The following is a 22,996-nucleotide window of genomic DNA, read 5'->3' as shown; positions in this document are numbered from 1 at the left end:
CCTGTGGTGGCAGAAAACAGTGTTTGAGCGATCGGTCGAATTCTTCTAAAGGGGAGCCAGCACTGGAACGAGGAGGTCATGGGAAGAGTGGGAAGGTTCTATAGGACCCAGAGCCTTCCCCCTACATAGGTAACTATATGTTTGTTTGTTTTTTTTCAGTTCCCCGTAAGCTTTAAAAATGTTCATACTCCACCATGGTTAAGTTACAGAAGGAAACAGATGGCTCACACTTTTGTGATTAAACAAAACTGAAGATTTTCATTCACATCATGATTTTTGAGAATATTTTTAAGAATTTAGTATCAACCTTCTATACTTCTTCTAAATACCACCTGGGATACAATAAGAAATTCAGCAAACCTGCACTGGATTAAATAAACACTACATATAAAGTGATCATGATTTGCAACGGGAACTTGGGTCACATAAATCATAGCAAGGATTAATGAAAGATACTTAAATTAGTAGCTGTGTGAATCCAAGAAAGTGGCAACCAAAGCAAGAGACGTCGAAGCAGGTGATTTTGGTGCCATGCACCTGAGTTTGGCGGTGCTACAGCAGCAATGTTTTAGTCTGTGGCCCACGCATGGGAAATTCAGGGATCTGGCGATCGCCCACCCCAAATTAATATTAAACTGGAATTTGCACAGCATTTGGTTGCATTATTGCACGCCGTTACCGAAGAACACCTGATCTACCACGTCGGCTTGAGATTTCCCAGCATGTTCGATCATTTGACTGAGTTCAGCCCAAAATCAGTTGAATCATTGATCAGGCATGCTTGTTGCAGCAACGATTTTAATTGATTTGATAACAATTATTGAATCGGACAGTCGATTGGCTAAAAAATTGCCAGATGTGAGGCCACCTTTAGACCCCTCTTCATTTAAAACAAAAATCCTGCTAAGCGTTTCCGGGTAACTTCTCAGAGGTTACTCGGAGATTTCTGGAGATGGTTAGGTCTCATGTATTGAAATCTAGTATTCCTCTTGTGTGACACGGCTGTCCCTCTGGGGGACTCAAAAGCGATCCGCTGTGATAGGCAGACGGGGGGAGGAAGGGTAATAAAAAAATTAATCAAAAAGGAGATAGTAAATATTTATTTAAAAATAAACAAACAAACCTTGGGGTAATCAGTCTGTTGGTGGGGGAAAAGAAGGGGGGGGGGGATCACTTGTGTGCTGTGTCGTGCGGCCCTGCAGCTTGGCCTTAACGCTGCAGTGGCCTATTTCACACAACATAGCCTGGTCTTTAGGGGGGGGGGGGGGGGGTAAAGCCTGTGGTCCTGAAGAGGTTAAAGAGAAACTGTAACCAAGAACTGAACTCACAATCAGTAGCTGTTACCCCTTTTTCCAGGAGAAATATATTCCTTTTCTCAAACATATGATCAGGGGCTCTGTATGGCTGATATGATGGTGAAACCCCTCCCACAGTGTGATGTCAGGACCAGGGTCTTGACATCACACGGTGGGAGCCTTGTTGCATTGTGGGAAATAACAGCTGTTTACAGCTTTTCCCAACTGCCAAAAAAGCAAGCAGCTTCTCCTTCCACTAAGATCATCTGCCAGCAGTAAAAATGTCACCATGTGATAAATGTCAGAATGTAAATCAGGGAGAGGAAAGATTTTACAATGGGTAAACACTGACTAATTCATTTATACATAATTATTGTAAAAATGAAGCACTTTTTTCTTTATTATTTTCATTGGAGTTCCTCTTTAACTCTTTAAGAAAGGGAAGTAGCTGAGGTTCAGTCTACTGTAATATTAACAAAAAAATAAGGAATGATTAAAGAGGTCAATAGGATTATTTTGGACGCCCCATAATCTAAATACCGTGTTCAGCAGAAGTGGAACCTATGGAGGAGTAATTTAAAAGAAAACGTTTTTCCTCCTTATAACACTATAAGGAAGCAGATATTGCTTACAATGTATGTCTTTCAACAGAATCAGAGCTTCACTGGATCTATGGATAAGTATGGGATCTGTCAATGCTCTCTTAGTCTGCAGGATTCTACCTTCCCAGCAGATCGTTTAGAAAGACTGGAGAAAGCAAATGACAACGTGACCATCAGTGTGAAGAAGGAAATCTCTAAGGTAAATAAACAGAGCTGTGGTAATATTCAAAGTGAATGATAAACATCTACCATAGCATACCATAGCATACCTTTAAAAATGGCACACGCTAAAAAGAGCACCTGAGATTGTCGCTAGAAGAATATCGGTACAATTACCAATATACTACAGCTTAATTCTGATAGTAAAATATTGGTACTCTTTACCAATATTTTACTATAACCTTACCCTACATTCACACAGAACCCTCCCTCTACCTATGCCTAATCCTAAGAACCCCCTGTGCTGCCTAACCTTAACCACCCACCCCATTGGCTAACCTTAACACCTCCATCCCATGCCTAATCTTAACCCCCCCCCCCCCCCTCCTTCCTCCCAGGTTAGTATTTAAAGGGATACTGTAGGGGGGTCGGGGGAAAATGAGCTGAACTAACCCAGGGCTTCTAATGGTCCCCCGCAGGCATCCTGTGCCCGCGCAGCCACTCCCCAATGCTCCGGCCCCGCCTCCGGTTCACTTCTGGAATTTCAGACTTTAAAGTCAGAAAACCACTGTGCCTGCGTTGCCGTGTCCTCGATCCCACTGATGTCATCAAGAGCGCACAGCGCAGGCCCAGTATGGTCTGTGTCTTTGCAGTACACTCCTGGTGACATCAGCGGGAGCGAGGACACGGCAACGCAGGCGCAGTGGTTTTCAGACTTAAAAGACTGAAATTATAGAAGTGAACTGGAGGCGGGGCCGGAGCATCGGTGAGTGGCTGCGCCAACACAGGATGTCTGCGGGGGACCATTAGAAGCCCCGGGTAAGTTCAGCTCATTTTCCCCCGACCCCCCTACAGTATCCCTTTAACCTTAGCCAGTTAATCGTATCTGGATGACTATAGTCATAAGCTGCATTGAAGAAAGTAGCCATTATGCGGAAAGTAGTCATTATGGAAAATGTTTAAGGTATTTAAGCACTCAATATCTAAATTTATGTCTTATTAAGATCCAAAACTATGAAAGTACACTGAATGTGTACATGAGGCAATTGAAGAACCTGACCAAACGTGTGGAGGTGATGGAGGTGGGAGGTCTCTCCTATACTGAGCTGGACTTTGAGCTCGTCAAACTGGAGATCAGAGAGATGGAGGCACTCATATGGCAGCTTAAGACTTCAGTAAATGGATCTAATCTGATTGTGGAGGCTCTCTATCGGGAGGTGAGATAAATATTTCCCAAAGGCTCATGTTATTTCATGTATATAGTATAAAATATATCATAATTCACAGTGGGCTAAGTTGTGTGCACTTAAGATAAACCATTTTCCATTACAGATTTTTATTACCTGGTTGTCTGGGTTTGCAGTGCTGACTTCCTATGTTGGGTAGTCTTTGATAGAGATGTTGCGAACCTCCGATTTTCGGTTCACGAACCCCGTTCGCGAACCTTCGCGGAAGTTTCGGTTCGCGGAAAAGTTCGCGAACCGCAATAAACTTCAATGGGGATGCGAACTTTGAAAAATAGAAACATTTATGCTGGCCACAAAAGTGATGGAAAACATGTTTCAAGGGGTCTAACACCTGGAGGGGGGCATGGCGGAGTGGTATACATGCCCAAAGACCCGGGGAAAAATCTGGATGTGACGCAAAGCAGCGTTTTAAGGGCAGAAATGACATTGAATGCTAAATTGCAGGCCTAAAGTGCTTTCAAACATCTTGCAGGTGTATACATCAATCAGGGAGTGTAATTAGAGTTCTGCTACACACTGACGCACCAAACTCACTGTGTAACGCACCACAAACAGCTGTTTGCGTAGTGACGGCCGTGCTGGACAGGTGCGCACCATGGCGAGAGTGTAGGCCGTGGCGGTTTTCAAGCCCATATGGTCGCCGGGCTGTGGTAGCTCAATGATAGAACAGCAGTGACTGCCCAGCTGATCAAATTTGGTCTGTCCACAATGAAGCAACAACCTTATTATCTTCTTGTATGCAGGTAGGCATAGGTAGGTGTCCCAGTAGTTAGCTAGGCATAGGTAGGAGTCCCAGTATAGGTAGGTAGGCATAGGTAGGAGTCCCAGTATAGGTAGGTAGGCATAGGTAGGTGTCCCAGTAGTTAGCTAGGCATAGGTAGGAGACCCAGTATAGGTAGGTAGGCATAGGTAGGTGTCCCAGTAGTTAGCTAGGCATAGGTAGGAGTCCCAGTATAGGTAGGTAGGCATAGGTAGGTGTCCCAGTAGTTAGCTAGGCATAGGTGGGAGTCCCAGTATAGGTAGGTAGGCATAGGTAGGAGTCCCAGTATAGGTAGGTAGGCATAGGTATGTGCCTCAGTAGTTAGCTAGGCATAGGTAGGAGTCCCAGTATAGGTAGGTAGGCATAGGTAGCAGTCCCAGTATAGGTAGGTAGGCATAGGTATGTGCCTCAGTAGTTAGCTAGACATAGGTAGGAGACCCAGTAGTTTGCTAGGCATAGGTAGGAGACCCAGTATAGGTAGGTAGGCATAGGTAGGTTCCCTAGTATAGGTAGGTAGGTGTCCCCGTATAGGTAAGTAGGTGCCCCAGTAGTTAGGTAGGCATAGGTAGGTGTCCCAGTATAGATAGTTAGGCAGGGCCTGGCTGGCACAGTAATAACAATTACCAAGGTCCAGCTGCAACAGATAGGGCTGTATAATGTCAGTGAGCAACACACACACAAAAAAACACATCTGGAAAACATTATATCTCAAAAGAGCTGTTGAGGGGTGCTATTTTAGCAATAACAATCAGCCAGGAGCAAGCCAAGACCAAGAGCCTAACTAATCTTTCCCTAGGAGAACAAGTCTGCAGCAGCTGTCCCTAGTCTGTCTCTAGCAGGCACTCGAGTGAGTGTAATGGCCGGCAAGCCTGCCTTATATAAGGGGGTGGGTGGGGCTCCAGGGCTTAGTGTAGCCTGAATGGCTACAATGTGCCTGCTGACTGTGAAGCAGAGGGTCAAAGTTGACCCTCATAGTGCATTATGGGGCGAATCGAACTTCCGCAAAAGTTCGCTTGTTCCAGGCGAACGCGAACCCCCAAAGTTCGCCTGGAACCATTCGCCGGCGAACCGTTCGCTACATCTCTAGTCTTTCATTAGCTCTCCCATCATTACCGTCAGGAGGTGCGAACCTGTCCTTCTCACGGAGCACACAACTGTCCCTGTCCATCTACTCTGTGCCACTGCTTAGAGATTAACCCTTTGTGGTCAGCACAGCTGCTATAGCTCAACATCAGTTACTACCTACCATTTCACTGCTTAGCATGTAACAAAGTACTAGACCTTCCCACGTCCTCCCCAGTATTAGGTTAAATTGTTAAAGTGTACCAGTATGGAAAAAATGTCATGGCAAAGATAGATCCATACTTCAATAAAGGGAAGCCAGTGGATAATCTAGAGACTTTCCCCATCCTCTTCATCCCTGCCAATCCAGTGTCGGGGCCCTCTGAACCTACTGGGCAAGGGCTTCCTTACACATACAAAGTGTTCAGCAGAAAACCTTGTCCATGTCCTGGACTGCATAGAGTTGCTCTTTTGCTGCAGAAGTGTCTGATTCACACACCTGACCTGAAACAGGAGGGCCATAGGGCCACTCTTGGGCCATAGGAGGCACCCCACTCTTCGCTACTCACTCTGGCAAGCCCTGTCTTAGCCATCTTCCTGCACCGGTCCCTTCCTGTGTTGGTTTTTCTCTTCCTGACTATCTCTTATTACTTTTTTCACCTATCCATTCTATGTGGGTGGTCATATTCACACTCCTTTTTCTCTCTGATACATTTATTGTGCTGCTGGTTGTACAGTTCACTTATCCCCAGATTCATGTTTATTTGGTGCATACCTTCCATCACATAGTCTCACCCTGATCTATACCTTTCTCAGGTTCCTATGGTCACTATGGCCTCAATTCACTAAGATCATGCTGGAGATAATCAGGCAAGAGAAAACTTACCTCCACACAGTGAGAGAATTATCTTATCTCTTCATTCTTTAAGTTACCTCCGCTGCAGTTAACTTACCTCCTCTGTAGTTAACTTACCTCCTCTGTAGTTATTTTCACATGCAGGTAATTAACAACCTGTCTTTAACTCTGGAGTTATTTTAAGGATTGAAGAGTTAACTTAAAGACAGAAGAGTTAACTTTAGGTTTGCCTGAGGTAAAATGTTTCCTGAATACTACATGCCTCGTCACCATGGTGATAACTAGAGAAACGTTATTAAAGACAGGAGATAAGCTTAGTGAATTGAGGCCAATGTGTTTACTATATGTGCTACTTACAGTATGAGTGAGTTTTTACATCTACAGATTTGTATTATATGGTTAATGTGATATATGGTTGTACTTGGTATACATAACTCATTGATCTTTTCATTTATGGACCATATATATGTTACGGCCAGAACCCGAAGTGTGGCCACTTCGGGTTCTGGCCGGCCAATGTGCGAAGTGGCCGCAGCACAGCGGCCAATGTTAGAAATGTTATGTTTACGCCGTCTCACTGCGGCCAAATTTATTACAACTTGTTTAATTTAATTAAACATAGCCGGCGGCAATGTAATAGATGAAGCCGCCGGCTTTCGCACTGCCTCTCTCCTCTCCCCCCCTCTCTCTCCTCTCCCCGCCTCCCATACAATAAGTAGCAGCCGGCGGGGACACGCGTATCCCGAGAGTCGTTCGTCGCGGCAGGGGAATCCTGCCGTTCCTGCAGAGCGGGTGCTGGCAGAAGCGATGTCTGCAGCCTCCCGGCTCTGCTGCCCTGCTGCGACAAACGACTCTCCGGCTGCATGTCCCCGGCTGCTACTTATTGTATGGAAGGCGGGGAGAGGAGAGAGAGGGGGGGGGGGGGAGGAGAGAGGCAGTGCGAAAGCCAGCGGCTTCATCTACTACATTGCCGCCGGCTATATTTAATTAAATGGAGCAAGTTGTAATAAATTTGGCCACAGTGAGACGGCGTAAACATAACATTTCTAATATTGGCCGCTGCGCTGCGGCCACTTCGCACATTGGCCGGCCAGAACCCAAAGTGGCTGGCCAGAACGCGAAGTGGCCACACTTCGGGTTCTGGCCGTAACATATATGATTTACTATTCATGGCTATTATGTGCCATCCTCTTATTTTTATATGGTTTTAATTGTTTTTATATAACATTTGCTGTTTAATGTTTTTTTCATATATTGATTTATTGAGTGGTGCGGTTTTCTGGAACAGCTTTTTCCATGGTACTCTTGCGCCGCATGGCTTAAACAATGAATTGAAATTGAATGTTTTCCTGTAAGAGAATAGGAAAAGTGATCCTGATAAAATGCTATGCTCCACTTATCAATAGTATGCCTAGTGACATTCTGGAGGATTGTGGCAGTTGCTATGCAACCTAAGAATACTTAGACACCCCACGGGTAACTCCACCCACACCCTTACAAAGGTCCATGTGGCCGAAATGCATTGGTAGGAGTGGTCAGTGCAGGCCACGCACACACACTACCTCCGAGTCTTCATGCTTTGTCTGTAGGCTGAGGCATTTCCAACATATAGTGAAACCATTACCAGGATGACAGTCAAGGAGTTTTTATCTTTACGGAGTCATCTTGGGAAGCCACTTCATCACACACTTCTACCCTGGCAGGTTCCCTTTAATTGATCATAAATGGATCAACATTTGGCTCAATAGATCCCATTAAATTTTATTTTCTCTATTGTAGATCCACAACATTTCCATCATGGTGAGCCAACTGGAGATCTATGACAAGAACAATGTTCTGCTGATTAGACGGGAGGTTGCAGTTCTGAAGAAACGCCTGGAGGATTGTGAGAAGAACCATACTAAACCAAGCCTGCTATCCCCTTCTCCAGGAGACTATGGTAAGTCAAGGCCATTTTCCAGAGCCACCTCAGGTGAGGCCCCAAGCAGGGGCATGCCTCGCTTTCTTGCTGGCGGCGACCGGCCTGCCCTGTGCTGTCCCGGGGGTCCCCAGTAACTTACCTGTTCCAGCGCAGACTCCTCTCGCAGCAGCCGCTCTCTCTTCCTCTCTCCACTCTCTCTCCGCCTTGCTTGGTTGCCTCCTGTCTCCATGGTTACCCCGTTGGCACCTCTCATGATATCAGAAGTGCCGCTGGAAGTAACCAGGTGGTGGGACAGGGAGGCAGTGAGAAGAAGAGAGCGTCGCCAGAGGTGAAGAGCAGTGATGATCGTAATCAGCTAATTACGATTCCGCAAAATTTCGCATACATTTTCGCAATTACGCCTATACGTATTTACGATTTGTAAATTCAATTGATTTTGTTTAGACTTTCGTAATTTTGCCTAAAATTTTGTGTAATTTTCGCGTAATTTCATGCCGACATTGGCAGTGAATAGCAAAGCCCCCATACCTGCTATTTACACCAAAATTGCTTGATCTGTTAAGGAGAATAGTGGGTACAAGTCAGAAAAATATTTTTCCAAAAAGACCTGGTAGTGTTTGAGAAAATCGATTTTCAAAACGCAGAGAAAAAATGGTTTTTAAACTCAGAAAAATGACAGTTTAAAAACCATTTTTCTTTGCATTTTTTAAATCGATTTTCTCAAAAACTACAAAGTCTTTTTGAAAAATGTTTGACTTGTACCCGCTATTCTGCTTAACATATGTAGCAATTTTGGTAGCAATAGCATGTATGGGGGCTATGGTATTAACCGCTAAAGTCGGCATTAAATTATGCGAAATTTCGCAAAAATGACGCAAAAATTAACGCAAAATTATACTATAACATACAAAATTAATTACGATCTTCTCTGAAATTTCGCATTACGATTACGACGCGTAATGCGAAATTTCGGCCCACCACTGTTGGAGAGCACGGCAAGAAGAGTCAGCGCTGGAATGTGGATATGTAAGCCTGAGGGCACCACCTCTACCTGGCTACCTATAGAGATAGCTCAAACCTCCGATTTTTGCTTCGGGAACCTTGAACGCGAACCTCCGCAAAGAGTTCAGTTTGCACAAACTTTCGCGATCCACAATAGACTTCAATGGGGATGCGAACTTTGAAAACTAGAAACATTTATGCTGGCCAGAAAAGTGATGGAAAAGATGTTTCAAGGGGAGTTTTTGCATGGCGGAGTGGGATACATGCCAAAAGTCCTGGGGGAAAAATCAGGGTTTGACGCACAGCAGCGTTTTAAGGGCAGAAATCACATTGCATGCTAAATTGGAGGCCTAAAATATTTTAAAGGGACTCCGAGCAGTGCAGAAACTATGAAAAGATGGATATCATTTTAAAGCTCTCTTTCTCCTCTTTCCAATGATATATAAACCACCACCCTACATCTTTTAGTTTTCGCTATTTTCGCGATTGAAATTGCCGCGGGTGGCGATTTCGATCGCGAAAATAGAGAAAACTAAAAGGTGTAGGGCAACGATTTAGGTGTCGTCAGAAAGAGGAGAAAGAGAGCTTTAAAATGATATCCATCAAGCCATAGTTATATTGTATTACACAGGACGACACTTTCCCTAGTGTCAGCAGCTCCATTCTGCTGAATGCAGCTGCTGACTTTGACAAAAAGTCGCCCTGTGTAATACAATTTAACTATGGAAAGATGGATATCATTTTAAAGCTCTCTTTCTCCTCTTTCTGACGACACCTAAATCGTCGCCATACGCCTTTTAGTTTTCTCTATTTTCGCGATCGAAATCGCGGCCGCGGCAATTTCAATCGCGAAAATAGCAAAAACTAAAAGGCGTAGGGTGGCGGTTTATATATCATTGGAAAGAGGAGAAAGAGAGCTTTAAAATGATAACCATCTTTCCATAGTTTCTGCACTGCTCGGAGTCCCTTTAAAACATCTTGCATGTGTATACATCAATCAGGTAGTGTAATTAGAGTACTGCTTCACACTTCCAGACCAAACTCACTGTGTAACACACCGCAAACAGCTGTTTGTGTAGTGACGGCCGTGCTGGACTGGTGCACACCATGGCGAGAGTGCAGGCCATGGCGGTTTTCAAGCCCATATGGTCGCCGGGCTGAGGTAGCTCAATGACAGAACAACAGCGACTGTCCAGCTGATCGAATTTGGTCTGTCCACAATGAAGCAACGACCTTATTATCTTGGGTGTGCCCCCCACCCCCAAGACACTCATATAGCCAGCGGTCATTGCTTCATTGTGAAACGCAAGCCCCTTCACCGCGGCAAGGTAACGATCACGAAGGGGATTTGACACATGTACATGCCTTTTGTTTGTTGTTGCAGCCAGAAAAATTAGGCAGGCATGTACATGCACCAGAATAATTATTGTAGCAGCCGCTGCTAGCAGCGGCCTTAAAATTTCAGGAATCCGCCTGGAGTCCAGGACCCTGTTGGTGGTGGCAGATAAGGCAGTCAAGCAGCTTGCAGGCAGAGATGCTGTGTGGGGACCGACTTAGTCTTGGGGCAGGCAGTCACACGGCATGCAGGCAGAGATGCTGTGTGTGGGGACTGACTTAGTCTTCAGGCAGGCCTGAACGTGCTTTGCAGACCAGGCATCCGTGGTCAGATGGAACCTTGACCCAACGCTGTGTGCCAGAGATGTCACCACTTGCCTTTCAACATCACGTTACAGTTTAGGTATCGCCTTTTCTGAGAAATAATTGCGGCCTGCTATCTTCCACTGTGGTGTGTGGCTTTGCTTTTGTGTGCTGCTTTTCCTCAGGTGGACATCCCATCGCAGTTTGTGCTTTGTAATCATGTGCCTTCGTAAGGTAATTGTCCCTACGCGGGTCTTGGTCTTTCCACGGCTCAATGTTCGGTGGCAGAGAGTACAGATGGCATTGCTCTCCTCTGAGGCTGACACACAAAAAAATGTCCACACCACTGAGCCCTGTGATGATGGCACTTTGGTGATGGCTGCCGACGGAGTGTTAAGTGGGGTGCCAGAATGAGAGCAGGAGGAGGAAGATATGTCACGCTTCTGTGCGGAAGCTGAGGAAGATGAGGTGTTCTGTGTTAAATAGTCAACTACGTCCTGACAATATTGGGGGTTGATGGCACGTGACTTCTTCTGAACACTGTACTTTGGTCGAGGGCCGCACAAAATCACGACATCGCGACCTCGAACAGACCTGCCAGGTGGCCTGCCTCAGGCTCTGCCTCTTGTTTTGTCCATATTTGGGGGGGGATGAAGTGAAAGGTATGCACTGACTTGACTAATACAATGTACGGTTACACAGGTGCAGTAACCAGGTTGCAGTGACTGGTATTACAAATGTGCAGCTGTCACACACAGGTACCGTGAAAAGGAGCAGTGAATGGTGCTATATACACTGCATGTGCTCACGTAGGTAGGTAGGTGCACTGAACAGGTGGGTATGTAGTGATTGGTATTACAAATGTGCAGCTGTCACACACACAGGTACCGTCAACAGGTGCAGTGACGCTGCGTGCTCTCATGTAGGTAGGTAGGTGCACTGAATCGGTGGGTATGCAGTAATTGGTATTACAAATGTGCAGCTGTCACACACACAGGTAATGCCAACAGGTGCAGTGACACTGCGTGCGCTCACATAGGTAGGTAGGTGCACTTAACTGGTGGGTATGCAGTGATTGGTATTACAAATGTTCAGCTGTCACACACACATGTAGTCACTGAATGTGCTGGGCCTGGCAGTGGCAAGGGGCCCAGGGACCAAGGTCCCACTAGCAGCTGCGACTGACTGACAGGGCTGTATATGCAACACAAGTGTCTGTGGGACACACACACACACAAAAAAATAGATCACAAGAACAACATTAGCTCTCAAAAGAGCTGTTGAGGATGAGGAGTGCTTTTTAGCAAGATCAGCAAGAAGGAGCAACCTAACAAGCCTAACACAAGAGCCTAACTAAGCTTTCCCTATGTCAGCAGCAAGGTTCTCTCCCTTCTCTAATTACTGCAGCCACACGAGTGAGTGAAATGGCTGATGCTGCCTGCGTTTTATAAGGGGAGGCGGGGCTCCAGAAGGGAGTGTAGCCTGATTGGCTACCCTGTGCCTTCTGACTGTGATGTAGAGGGTCAAAGTTGACCATAATGAAGTAGTATAGGGGACGGGTCGAACTCGCATATAGTTTGTGGTTCGCGGCACAGAAGTTTGCGCGAATAAGTTTGCGTGCTAAACCGTTCGGGCCATCTCTAGCTACCTATGCTGGAGCACCTATAGTTTGCTCACTATCTACACATGGGCACCACCTGTAACTGGCTATCTTTACTGGAGCAACTATAGCTCACTGCCTATACTGGGGTACTGCCTGTACCTGGCTACCTATACTAGAGCTCCTATAGCTTGCTACCTATACTGGGGTACCACCTGTACCTGGCTACCTATACTGAAGCACCTTTATCTCTCTACCTACACTGGGGCACCAACTGTACCTGGCCATCTATACTGTAGCGCCTATAACTTGCTACCTGCACTAGGGCACCACCTGTACCCAGCTATCTATACTGGGGTACCTGTAGCCCGCTACCTATACTGGGGTACCATCTGTACCTGGCTACCTATACTGGAGCACCTTTAGCTTGCTACCTACACTGTGGCACCACCTGTACCTGGCTATCCATACTGGAGCACCTAGAGCTCGCTACCTACACTAGGGCACCACCTGTAACTGGCTATCTATACTGGAGCACATATAGCTCACTACTTATACTGGGGTACCACCTGTACCTGGCTACCTATACTGGGGCACCTATAGTTCGCTACCTTTACTGGGGCACCACCTGTGCCTGGCTACCTATACTGGGGCACCTATAGCTCACTACCTATACTGTGGCACCTAGCTAACCTAAACTAGGGTACCACCTATACCTGGCTACCTATACTGGGGGCACCTGTACCTGGCTAACCAATACAGGGGGCACCTAAGGCTTGCTACCAATACTGGGGGACCTATACCTGGATACCTATACAGGGAGTGCCTATACCTGACTAGGACAGGGGGACACGAGCTGACACAGAGGGGGACAGGAGGTGATACAGGGGGACATAGAGGAGGACAAAAGAGGCACAGGGGAACAGAGAGGGAGAAAAGAGGCATTGGGGAACAGAGGTGACACAGACGGGTACAAAAGAGGCACAAACTGAGGTGACACAGAGCGGGACAAAAGAGGAACAGGAAGAACAGAGGGGGACAGAAGAGGATGGATTCAGATCAAGAATGGACATACAGTGCCGATCTCATTTGTTAACTAGGGACTGTACTCTGCTAGTGTTTGGCTCCACCCACATCATGTTATGGCCACACCTAATTTTTCACCACTGCACTTTCTTCGGTAGTGTGAAGCCACACCCTTTTTTTTGCCACGGCGCACAAAGTCTCAGGGGGGCCTCCAGTTATGCGCTGCTTGGGGCCACCAAAAGCTAAGCTGCACCCTTGGCCATTTCTGCTTGTCAACTGATTAAATCCAGTTCTGGACCTTAATTATTGGAATCTGCACTGTTTATGTCCTGTTATTCCTTCCAGGGCGTAGATTTCAATCATCCCTGCTGCACGGTCTTGTCGCTCTCTCTCTGCTCGCAACTCTGTACCTGCTTACTCTGCTGTAATGCTGACAGCAAGGCTTCTGGATCTCGGTCTGGAGCCAATTTAATTGGCTCATGACCCCATGATTGCTGTGAGCCAATCACAGCAATCACTCTGCAAAACAGGAAAAGGACAGATGCAAGCTAGAAATTAAAAAAAATAAAATAAAAAAAAAACTACTTACCCGGGGCTTCCTCCAGCCCCTGGTAGCTGTCCTGTGCCCTCGCCTCAGCTCTGCTCCCAGCCGGTGGCCCGAGGTCCCGAGCCCCGAGCAGATACCGATGGCCATCTACTGCGCCTGCACAAGAGCCACTCGCAGTTGCGCTCACATGGTCTGGAGTGTTCTGCGCAGGCACCGAACTACTGCGCCTGCACAGTACACTCCAGACCAGGTGAGTGAAACCAAGAGCGGCTCTCGTGCAGACACATTAGATGCCGACAGAGGATGGCTGCCAGGGGCTAGAGCAGGGGTAGAGAACCTATGGCTCGGGAGCCAGATGTGGCTCTTTTGATGGCTGCATCTGGCTCACAGACAATTCAGTAGGGGTTTAATCACTAAGCTCCACTGCTCAATCAGTGCAGCTTAGTGTGGCAAGTAAAATTTTCAAAGTAGGCACGCTACTGCTGTAGCATGCACTGCTAACTTACTCGCACTACCCCAAAACAAACGGCCGCTTCAATTCTTCTACTCTGGACCCTGTAAGGTCCACTTACTTTTTAGGACGAGATCACCACACTTTGATTTGCCCAATAGGCTGTCTGTCACTTGACAGGCAGCCTATTGGGCCAAAATGCAGGGATCTCATCCTACAAAGTGAATCAACCCCCAAGTCAGCTAGCTAATTGTACAAGCTGTTAGTCGGTATTCATCCTTTCTGGCTCTAGGGGAAATTGCTGATGTTGCTGAAACACAAGAGAAGCTGAAGATGTGTCTTACACTTTCGTTACCTGGCGGATCAACTGTATACTGATCGCCATGGCAACAGGAACGTGAGCCCTATCGATCTAGTTTGAAACACATTGTATGGCTTTCACGGAATTACATTTTAAAATATGTGGTGTTTATAGCTCTCTCTCAGCCAAAAAGGTTCCTGACCTCTGGGCTAGAGGAAGCCCCGGGTAAGTAGATTTTTTTTTTTAATTTACTCGGACCTGCTCTTTAAGGGACCAGAGCTGTCTTGTATGAAAGTAGCTCAATAAGACCTGGGACAAATCTGGCATTATAAACATAGCTTAATCTAAACAAAACAGGTAATAAATTGGAGGTCACATTCATAGAAAATTATAGACCACAAATGCCAAGAAAGTATGTGGTTTCAGATAAAAAGTTAAGTAGAATTAAAATGTGTTGAGCTTCTCTGGTTCTCAGTTAAAAAAAGTAAAAGCAGGACAAAGTTACAGAAATAGTTGAAATTTGCAAATGAATTTACTGTGCTACATCTCTGGAACTAGAATACACATTTTTTATTTTTTACCTTGATCTGCACTTCTGAAGCACCTTGGGTAGTTCTTACATGCCGAGATCTAATTTTTAATGAAATCTCGTAGAACCTTCCTTTGAATTGCTTGATTTAAAACATTTTGTTTTTTACCAATGCAGTCTGCTCAATGCTCTTGTGGTTGCTGTTCAAACATGTCTGATTTTTAAATGGCATCATCCTGACTCAAAACTTTTTGTTTGTTTTTTATTTGAATACAATGTGTCTGGGAGCCTGAGACCATTCATTTTATTGGTCTGTGGGCATAGGCAAGCATTGATAAAACAGTGTCCGATGCTGATCTTACCCTCTAAGCTGTTCTGCAAATACCAGCCTGCTTAGGGTATGGGGGGGGGGGAGGGGGTTAAAAAAAAGGCTTGATAGGGGCACACCACTTTTTTAAAAATAACTTTTTATAAAAAGAAAAAGAGAAAAGGAGAGTGTGTGTGTGCGTGCGTGCGTTCTACGCCATTAAACTACTGGATCATACTCTGGTCATCTCCTGTATGGACTACTGCAATTCCATCCTTTCTAAGCCTCCTGAGACCAGACTTTGACCCCTGCAATCTGTTATAAATGCAAATGCAAGGCTAATTCACTTCTCCTGCTGCTCCTCTTGTCTTCATGGTGGGGGGGAGGGACACCCAGAGCCGTGCTAGGCTTCCCCCCCCCCCCGCTTTGATGCACTGTGGCCTGGGGTCACATTCCCTGCAGGGGCCCCGGGCTGGGCTGCCCCCTATGTTCCCCTCCCTCCCATCTCCCTGTTCAGACCTGCAGATCAGATGGCGACCAAGCGAACAGAGTGGCGCAAAGTAAGTATCCCCGACTACTTCATATCCAAAAGTGAAATCACTCATCACTTCCTGCATTTGAAGTGACTGGCGTGACTGCTTACTGTGCGCCAATGTGCCCGCCAGGTCCCATGCTGATCTGAGGTCTGTCGCCGCTCGCCCCGCTGATCTGCAGGTCTGTGCCGGGGGTAGGGGGGAGTGAAACACCCTACCTGTCTACCTACCTACCTAACCACCCCCACACACACTGCTACCTACCTATCTAAACCCACACATATTGGAGTACCTTACTACCTATACTGGGGGGCACCTTACCACCTATACTGGGCGGCACCTTACCACCTATACTGGGGTCACCTTACTAACTATACGGGGGGGCACCTTACTACCTATATTTGGGACTCTTACCATCTATACTGGGGTGGGGGAACCTTACCACCTCTACTGGAGACACATAACGATCTATACTGAGGGCACCTTACTACCTATACTAGGGACACCTTACATACTTATGGGACATCTTACCACCTATACTGGGGGTGGGGTCAGTACCTACATCTGGCTATATAGTGGTGGCTCCACCCACATCATGTCATGGCTACACCCAGTTTGCCTCCTTACTGCCTATACTGGGGACACCTTACCAATTATACTGGGGTGCATCTTGCCACCTATACTGGGGAGCACCTTACCACCTATACTGGAGGGGGACTTACCACCTATACTGGGTGGCAGCTTACCACCAATACTGTGGGGGACCTTATTACCATTGGCTTCTAGAGATGGCCCGAACCTCCGATTTTGGGTTCGCGAACTGGGTTTGTGAACCTCCGCAAACGTTCGCGAACTTTTGCGAACCGCAATAGACTTCAATGGGGAGGCAAACTTTGAAAACTGGAAACACTTATGCTGGCCACAAAAGTGATGGAAAGGATGTTTCAAGGGGTCTAACACCTGGAGGGGCGCATGGATGAGTGGGATAGACGCCAAAAGTCCCAGGGAAAAATCTGGATTTGACGCAAAGCAGCGTTTTAAGGGCAGAATTCACGTTGCATGCTAAATTGGAGGCCTAAAGTGCTTTAAAACATCTTGCATTTGTATACATCAATCAGGGAGTGTAATTAGAGTACTGTTTCACACTGACCCACCAAATTCACTGTGTAACACACTGCAAACAACTGTTTGTGTTGTGACGGCCGTGCTGGACTGGTGCGCACCGTGGCGAGAGTGCAGGCGATAGCGGTTTACAAGCCCATATGGTCGCCAGGCTGAGGTAGCTCAATGACAGAACAACAGTGATTGTCCAGCTGATCGAATTTGGTATGTCCACAATGAAGCAACAACCTTATTATCTTTGGTGTGCCACCGCCCGAGACACTCATATAACCGGTGGTCATTGCTTCATTGTGATACGCAAGCCCCTTCACCGCAGCAAGGTAACGATCACGAAGGGGTATTGACACATGTACATGCCTTTTGTTTTGTTGTTGCAGCCGCAGTGCATCCAGAAAAAATTAGGCAGGCATGTACACACACCAGAAAATATTTTATAGCGGCTTTAAAAATTCAGGAATCCGCCTGGAGTCCTGGACCCTGTTGTTGGTGGCAGAGAAGGCAGTCAAGCAGCCTACAGGCAGAGATGCTGTGTGGAGAGCGACTTAGTCTTGGGGCAGGCAGTCACACGGCGTGCAGGCAGAAATGCTGTGTGTGGGGACTGACTTAGTCTTCAGGCTGGCCTGAGCGTGCTTTGCAGACCAGGTATCCATGGTCAGATGGACCCTTGACCCAACGCTGTGTGCCAGAGATGTCACCACTTGCTTTTCAACATCACGGTACAGTTTAGGTATCACCTTTTTTAGAAAAAATTGCAGCCTGGTATCTTCCACTGCGGTGTGTGGCTTTGCTTTTGTGTGCTGCTTTTCCTCAGGTGGTCATCCCATTGCAGTTTGTGCTTTGTAATCATGTGCCTTCATAAGGTAGTTGTTCCTACGCGGGTCTTGGTCTTTCCACTGCTCAATTTTCAGTGGCAGAGAGTACAGATGGCATTGCTCTCATCTGAGGCAGACACACAAAAAAAATTCCACACCGCTGAGCCCTGGGGTGATGGTACTTTGGTGGTGGGGGCGGCCAACTGAGTGTTAAGTAGGGTGCCAAAATCAGAGCAGGAGGAGGAAGATATGTCACGCTGCCGTGCGGAAGCTGAGAAAGATGAGGGGCTTGATTCACTAACCGGAACTAAGCTGGTGAGTGTGCCCTAAGTGTTAGTGTGCGCAAACCACGGCGTTAGGTGGTTTGCGCCCACACATTTCAAACAAACCCGCTCACTGCGCGTGCAGCACGCAGCACGGGTAATAGTGCGCGCTGCTGGCCCTTAAAAGTCACACCCGGCGCGACAAAAATGGCGCATTGGGTGCCCGTTAAGCAGCGCTATGATGCGCCACTTCGGGGGTACCCGATGCACCATAAGGGCCAGTGGGTGCAACATTATTGTCGCACCGTGCACTAATATCGGCACACCCGCAGTGCACGGGGCTGCGCGCAAAGTAGGTTTGCGCACACTAGAGTCCAAAAAGGGCTTTTCACACCAGCGCTAACACTTAGCACAGGTTAGTGAATCAAGCCCCAGGTGTTCTGTGTTAAATAGTCAACTACGTCCTGACAATATTGGGGGTTGATGGCACGTGCCTTCTTCTGAACACTGTACTCTGGTCGAGGTCCGCACTAAATCATGACAGCGCGACCTGGAACAGACCTGCCAGGTGGCCTGTCTCTGCCTTTTGTTTTGTCCATATTGGGGGGATGAAGTGAAAGGTATGCACTGACTTGACTAATACAATGTGCAGTCACACAGGTGCAGTTAACAGGTATGCATGGAGTGGTATATCACACTGCGTGCGCTCAGCTCTCGTAGGTAGGTGGGAACATTGATGTGAAAAACAGGTAGGTATATGCAGTAATGGGTATTACAATGTGCACCTGCAACACACACAGGTAGTCACTGAATGTGCTGGGCCTGGCAGTGGCACACACAGTATGAATTATCAAGGCTGTCTATGCAACACAAGCGCTCAACTCATGTAGGTAGGTGGGTGCACTGTGAACAACAGGTAGGTAGGTATATGCAGTAATGGGTATTACAATGTGCAGCTGCCTGTCACACACATAGGCAGTCACTGAATGTGCTGGGCCTGGCAGTGGCATACACAGTGTGAATTATCAAGGCTGTCTATGCAACACAAGTGTCAGTGGGAAACACACACACATAAAAAAAAAAAGATCACAAGAACAAGATTAGCTCTCAAAAGAGCTGTTGTGGGGTGCTTTTTTAGCAATAAGAATCAGCAAGGAGAAATATAAGAAGCCTACAAGAGCCTAAGCTTTCCCTATGAGAGAGTCTGCTGCAGCTTTCCCTTCTCTAATTAATGCAGGCACACGAGTGAGTGAAATCCCTGACTCAGCATGCCTTTTATAAGGGGGGGAGTGGCTCCAGGAGGGAGTGTAGACTGATTGGCTACAATGTGCATGCTGACTGTGATGTAGAGGGTCAAAGTTGACCCTAATGATGCACTATGGGGGAGAACCAAACTTCCAGAAAAGTTCCTGGTTCTCCGTAAACGCGAACCACGGAAGTTCGCTGGGAACCGTTCGCTGGCGAACCGTTCGGGCAATCTCTACTGGCTTCTTGCTGATGCCAGTGATCATTCATTATAGGCACTTTGTTTGGCTTTGGAAACACATGTTCCTGTTCACTAATCAGTGTACTAATGGGTGGCTATCGCGCCAAACTACACATATCTACGCCCCTGGAGCTAAGATGAAGTCTCAAGGGACATAGATATACTGTATTGAAACCTGGAAGTGGTAAGTGCAGGCAACTGTTATTGACTGAAATGTGATAACGCTTGTTGAGTTTTGATACCATCATTATAGTTTTTGCTTTGTTTTTTTTTGGGCCTGAGGTTTCTGGAGTAAACATATCAATATATACTTACACCATTTTCACTTTAATAAATGTATATCTTTTTGCCTTCTGTTATTTTGCACAGGTCCCTGTCACCATGGACACATTGTGAATATCAGCAAACCTTATATAGTCCAGCAAAATGTATTAGGTGTAAGCTACAAGAGTGGAGGATGGGGAAAAGATTCCTTATTAGGATCTGATCAGAGTTCTTTTTGGGTTGCTCCTCTCAGCCCAGATTTACGCACAATGAATTCCCTATACAGCTATGCATCTTATAATGACCTCCAGATGTACAAATTCGACAAACATACAGGCCTTACCTCTTATACCTTTGGACAAGGAGCAGGGATGATTGTGTACAATAAAACGATGTACTATAATTGCCTTAATTCCCGGAATCTCTGCAAGCTCAGTATGAATAGCAGCATTCATGAAAAACAAGTTCTCAATGATGCCGCTTTCAACAACCGCTTCTCCTATGCTGCCACATCTTGGCAGGACATTGACCTAGCTGCTGATGAAGATGGTCTTTGGGTGATTTATTCTACTGAGGAAAAGGGAGGTAAACTCCTCATTAGCAAACTTGATGCTACTACACTGGTGGTGAGGCAGACTTGGAACACCACCCTATACAAGCCAGGCGTCACCAATGCTTTCATGGCCTGCGGAGTCTTCTATGCTACCAGAACCTATGATACCAAGATGGAGGAGCTCTTCTACATGTACGACACTAATTCTGGCAAGGAAGGACACCTGAGTGTTATCATAGAGAAGATGCTAGGGACTATGCACAGCCTGTCCTACAACCCGAATGACCACAAACTCTACATGTATGACAGCGGCTTTCTCGTCATGTATGATGTCACCTTTGCTCCAAAAATATAATCTTTGCATTCAGTTTAAGCGTCTTACAGTCAATATTACATAGGAAACCTTTTGATCAAACAGAACATCTATCTTAAAGGGGTTCTTCCGCGAATGAGGAGAAAAATAACAAGTGGTTTATGCATAAACTATTAAACATCCTTCTAAAATAGTGTAAAAAGTTTTTTAAAAAAATGAATGGTTTCCTCAATACAACATGTAATGTAAATAGTGACGGATGAAGGACTGGGAGGCTAATCCATTTGTTAGGGGTGTTTTTTTCTTTTCACAACCATAACTCCTGCCTAAGTAGTTTTCAGTGGTATAACCCACTTCTAGCAGGAATCGCGGTTATAGCCCTAATGGCTGAGCTCTGCTGAGCTGTTGAATATGTGTTTACATTGTTGTACTTGCTAGGCAACCAGAGGCCATGCAGAGACTCCTTTGTGAAAAGAGTCATAAGGTGCTGGGAGAATGAATCAGTCCCATCTACACCATATGATTCTTTGTCAGATTCGATTCAAATTGATTTGATTCAATCTGACATGTCTGATTCATGATTTGATTCAAATTGAATCGAATCATGAATCGGACATGTCAGATTGAATAAAATCAAATCAATGAATCAAATCAAATTGAATCGAATCTGACAAAGAATCATATGGTGTAGATGGGACTGATTCATTCTCCCAGCACCTTATGACTCTTTTTACAAACGAGTCTCTGCATTGCCTCTGGTTGCCTAGCAACAATGTAAACACATATTCAGCAGCTCAGCAGAGCTCAGCCATTAGGGCTATAACAGCTATTCCTGCTAGAAGTGGGTTATACCACTGAAAACTACTTAGACAGGAGTTATGGTTGTGAAAAGAAAATAAAAAAAAACACAAATGGATTAGCCTCCCAGCCGTCATCTGTCACTGTTTACATTACATGTTGTATTGATGAAACCATTCATTTTTTAAAAAACTTTTTAACTATATTAGAAGGATGTTTAATAGTTTATGCATAAACCACTTGTTATTAGCGGAAGAACCCCTTTAACTAATCTAGTGATTATGCATGCAATGAACAAATTAGTCACTAAGTGAGGTGAAGACTGGTGCTGAGCGGACTGGTTGACAAAAAGGGACAAACAGCAAATTGATCGACATCAGCAGTGGTGCTCAGCAGAGCTCGAATATTCGAGTAGCTCGAATATTCGAGCTCTTTTTCAGCTATCCGAGCTCGGTATTCGAGCTCCGAATAGCTGTAGCTATTCGAATGGGCTATCCGAGTACACTCGAATAGCCCATTCACTATTCGAGCTATTCGAGCAAACGGCGCTATTCGAGCTCGGTACCGAGCTCGAATAGCGTCATAGCCCAGATTGATGTCCTTAGAGCCAATCAGAGGGCTCCCAGGCCCTCTGATGGCAGCCAATCACAGAGGGGGACCCTGGCCAGCCCCTACCCTATAAATAGCGGCCGCCATGTTCCGTTTCTCCATGCTTGCCTGAGACTTGTACAGAGAGAGAGTTGCTCCTTTGTGCTTTGGCTTAGCAAGTGCTCTATTGTGATCATTTACCTAGCGTTTTTGCTCACCTACACCTGCCATATACACCTATATTGTTGTTAGTTAGATAGACATTGTATTTTAGTTAGTAGCTTGTGTGTTACATTAGAGACAGGCAGCTGCTGCAAGCTTACAGGTTTAGGCCTCAGGGGGGCCTTGCCTCTGTGGGCAGCTGTCCTCTGTTTATTTCTCTCATCTATACCAGTATTTCTGCTGTCCTTTACTAATAGTATTGTAGTTATACTGTACTAGGAGTAGGACACTCACTGACTGTCACTGTTTATAGGCTACTAGCTAGCTCCTGCGTGTGTGCACTCACTCACTGTCTGTGTGTACACACACTCTATTTCCTTCTGATTACTGATAGATTATTGTTAGTTAGTTGTACTTACTGTTACTACTTACTCTTACTGTACTAGGAGTCTAGGACACTCAGTCAGACAGTCACTGTGTTCATAGGCTACTAGCTCCTGCGTGCGGTCACTCACTGTCTGAGTGTACACACACCACCCACACTCCATTTCCTTCTGATCGCTGATTGATTATTGTAATTAGTTAGTTGTACTTACTGTTACTACTTACTCTTACTGTACTAGGAGTCTAGGACACTCAGTCACTGTGTTCATAGGCTACTAGCTCCTGCGTGCGGTCACTCACTGTCTGAGTGTACACACACCACCCACACTCCATTTCCTTCTGATCGCTGATTGATTATTGTAATTAGTTAGTTGTACTTACTGTTACTACTTACTCTTACTGTACTAGGAGTCTA

At 46.0% G+C, this 22,996-nt stretch overlaps 1 protein-coding gene across 1 annotated transcript; it reads left to right on the top strand.

Moving 5' to 3' along the window:
- The first annotated feature begins 1,955 nt into the window (after positions 1–1,955).
- LOC137528200 (olfactomedin-4-like) lies at positions 1,956–20,747 on the top strand. Its single transcript, XM_068249462.1, has 4 exons — positions 1,956–2,096; positions 3,061–3,273; positions 7,761–7,920; positions 19,889–20,747. Exons 1-4 carry the CDS (start codon positions 1,968–1,970, stop codon positions 20,689–20,691), a joined length of 1,305 nt encoding a protein of 434 aa, XP_068105563.1. The 5' UTR covers positions 1,956–1,967; the 3' UTR covers positions 20,692–20,747.
- Positions 20,748–22,996: the final 2,249 nt, after the last annotated feature.

This window comes from Hyperolius riggenbachi, chromosome 8 (genome assembly GCF_040937935.1).
Source record: "Hyperolius riggenbachi isolate aHypRig1 chromosome 8, aHypRig1.pri, whole genome shotgun sequence".
Classification (NCBI taxonomy): Eukaryota; Metazoa; Chordata; class Amphibia; order Anura; family Hyperoliidae; genus Hyperolius; species Hyperolius riggenbachi.
Note: the sequence above shows the minus strand (reverse complement) of the source record. Positions and strands in the feature narration are given on the sequence as shown.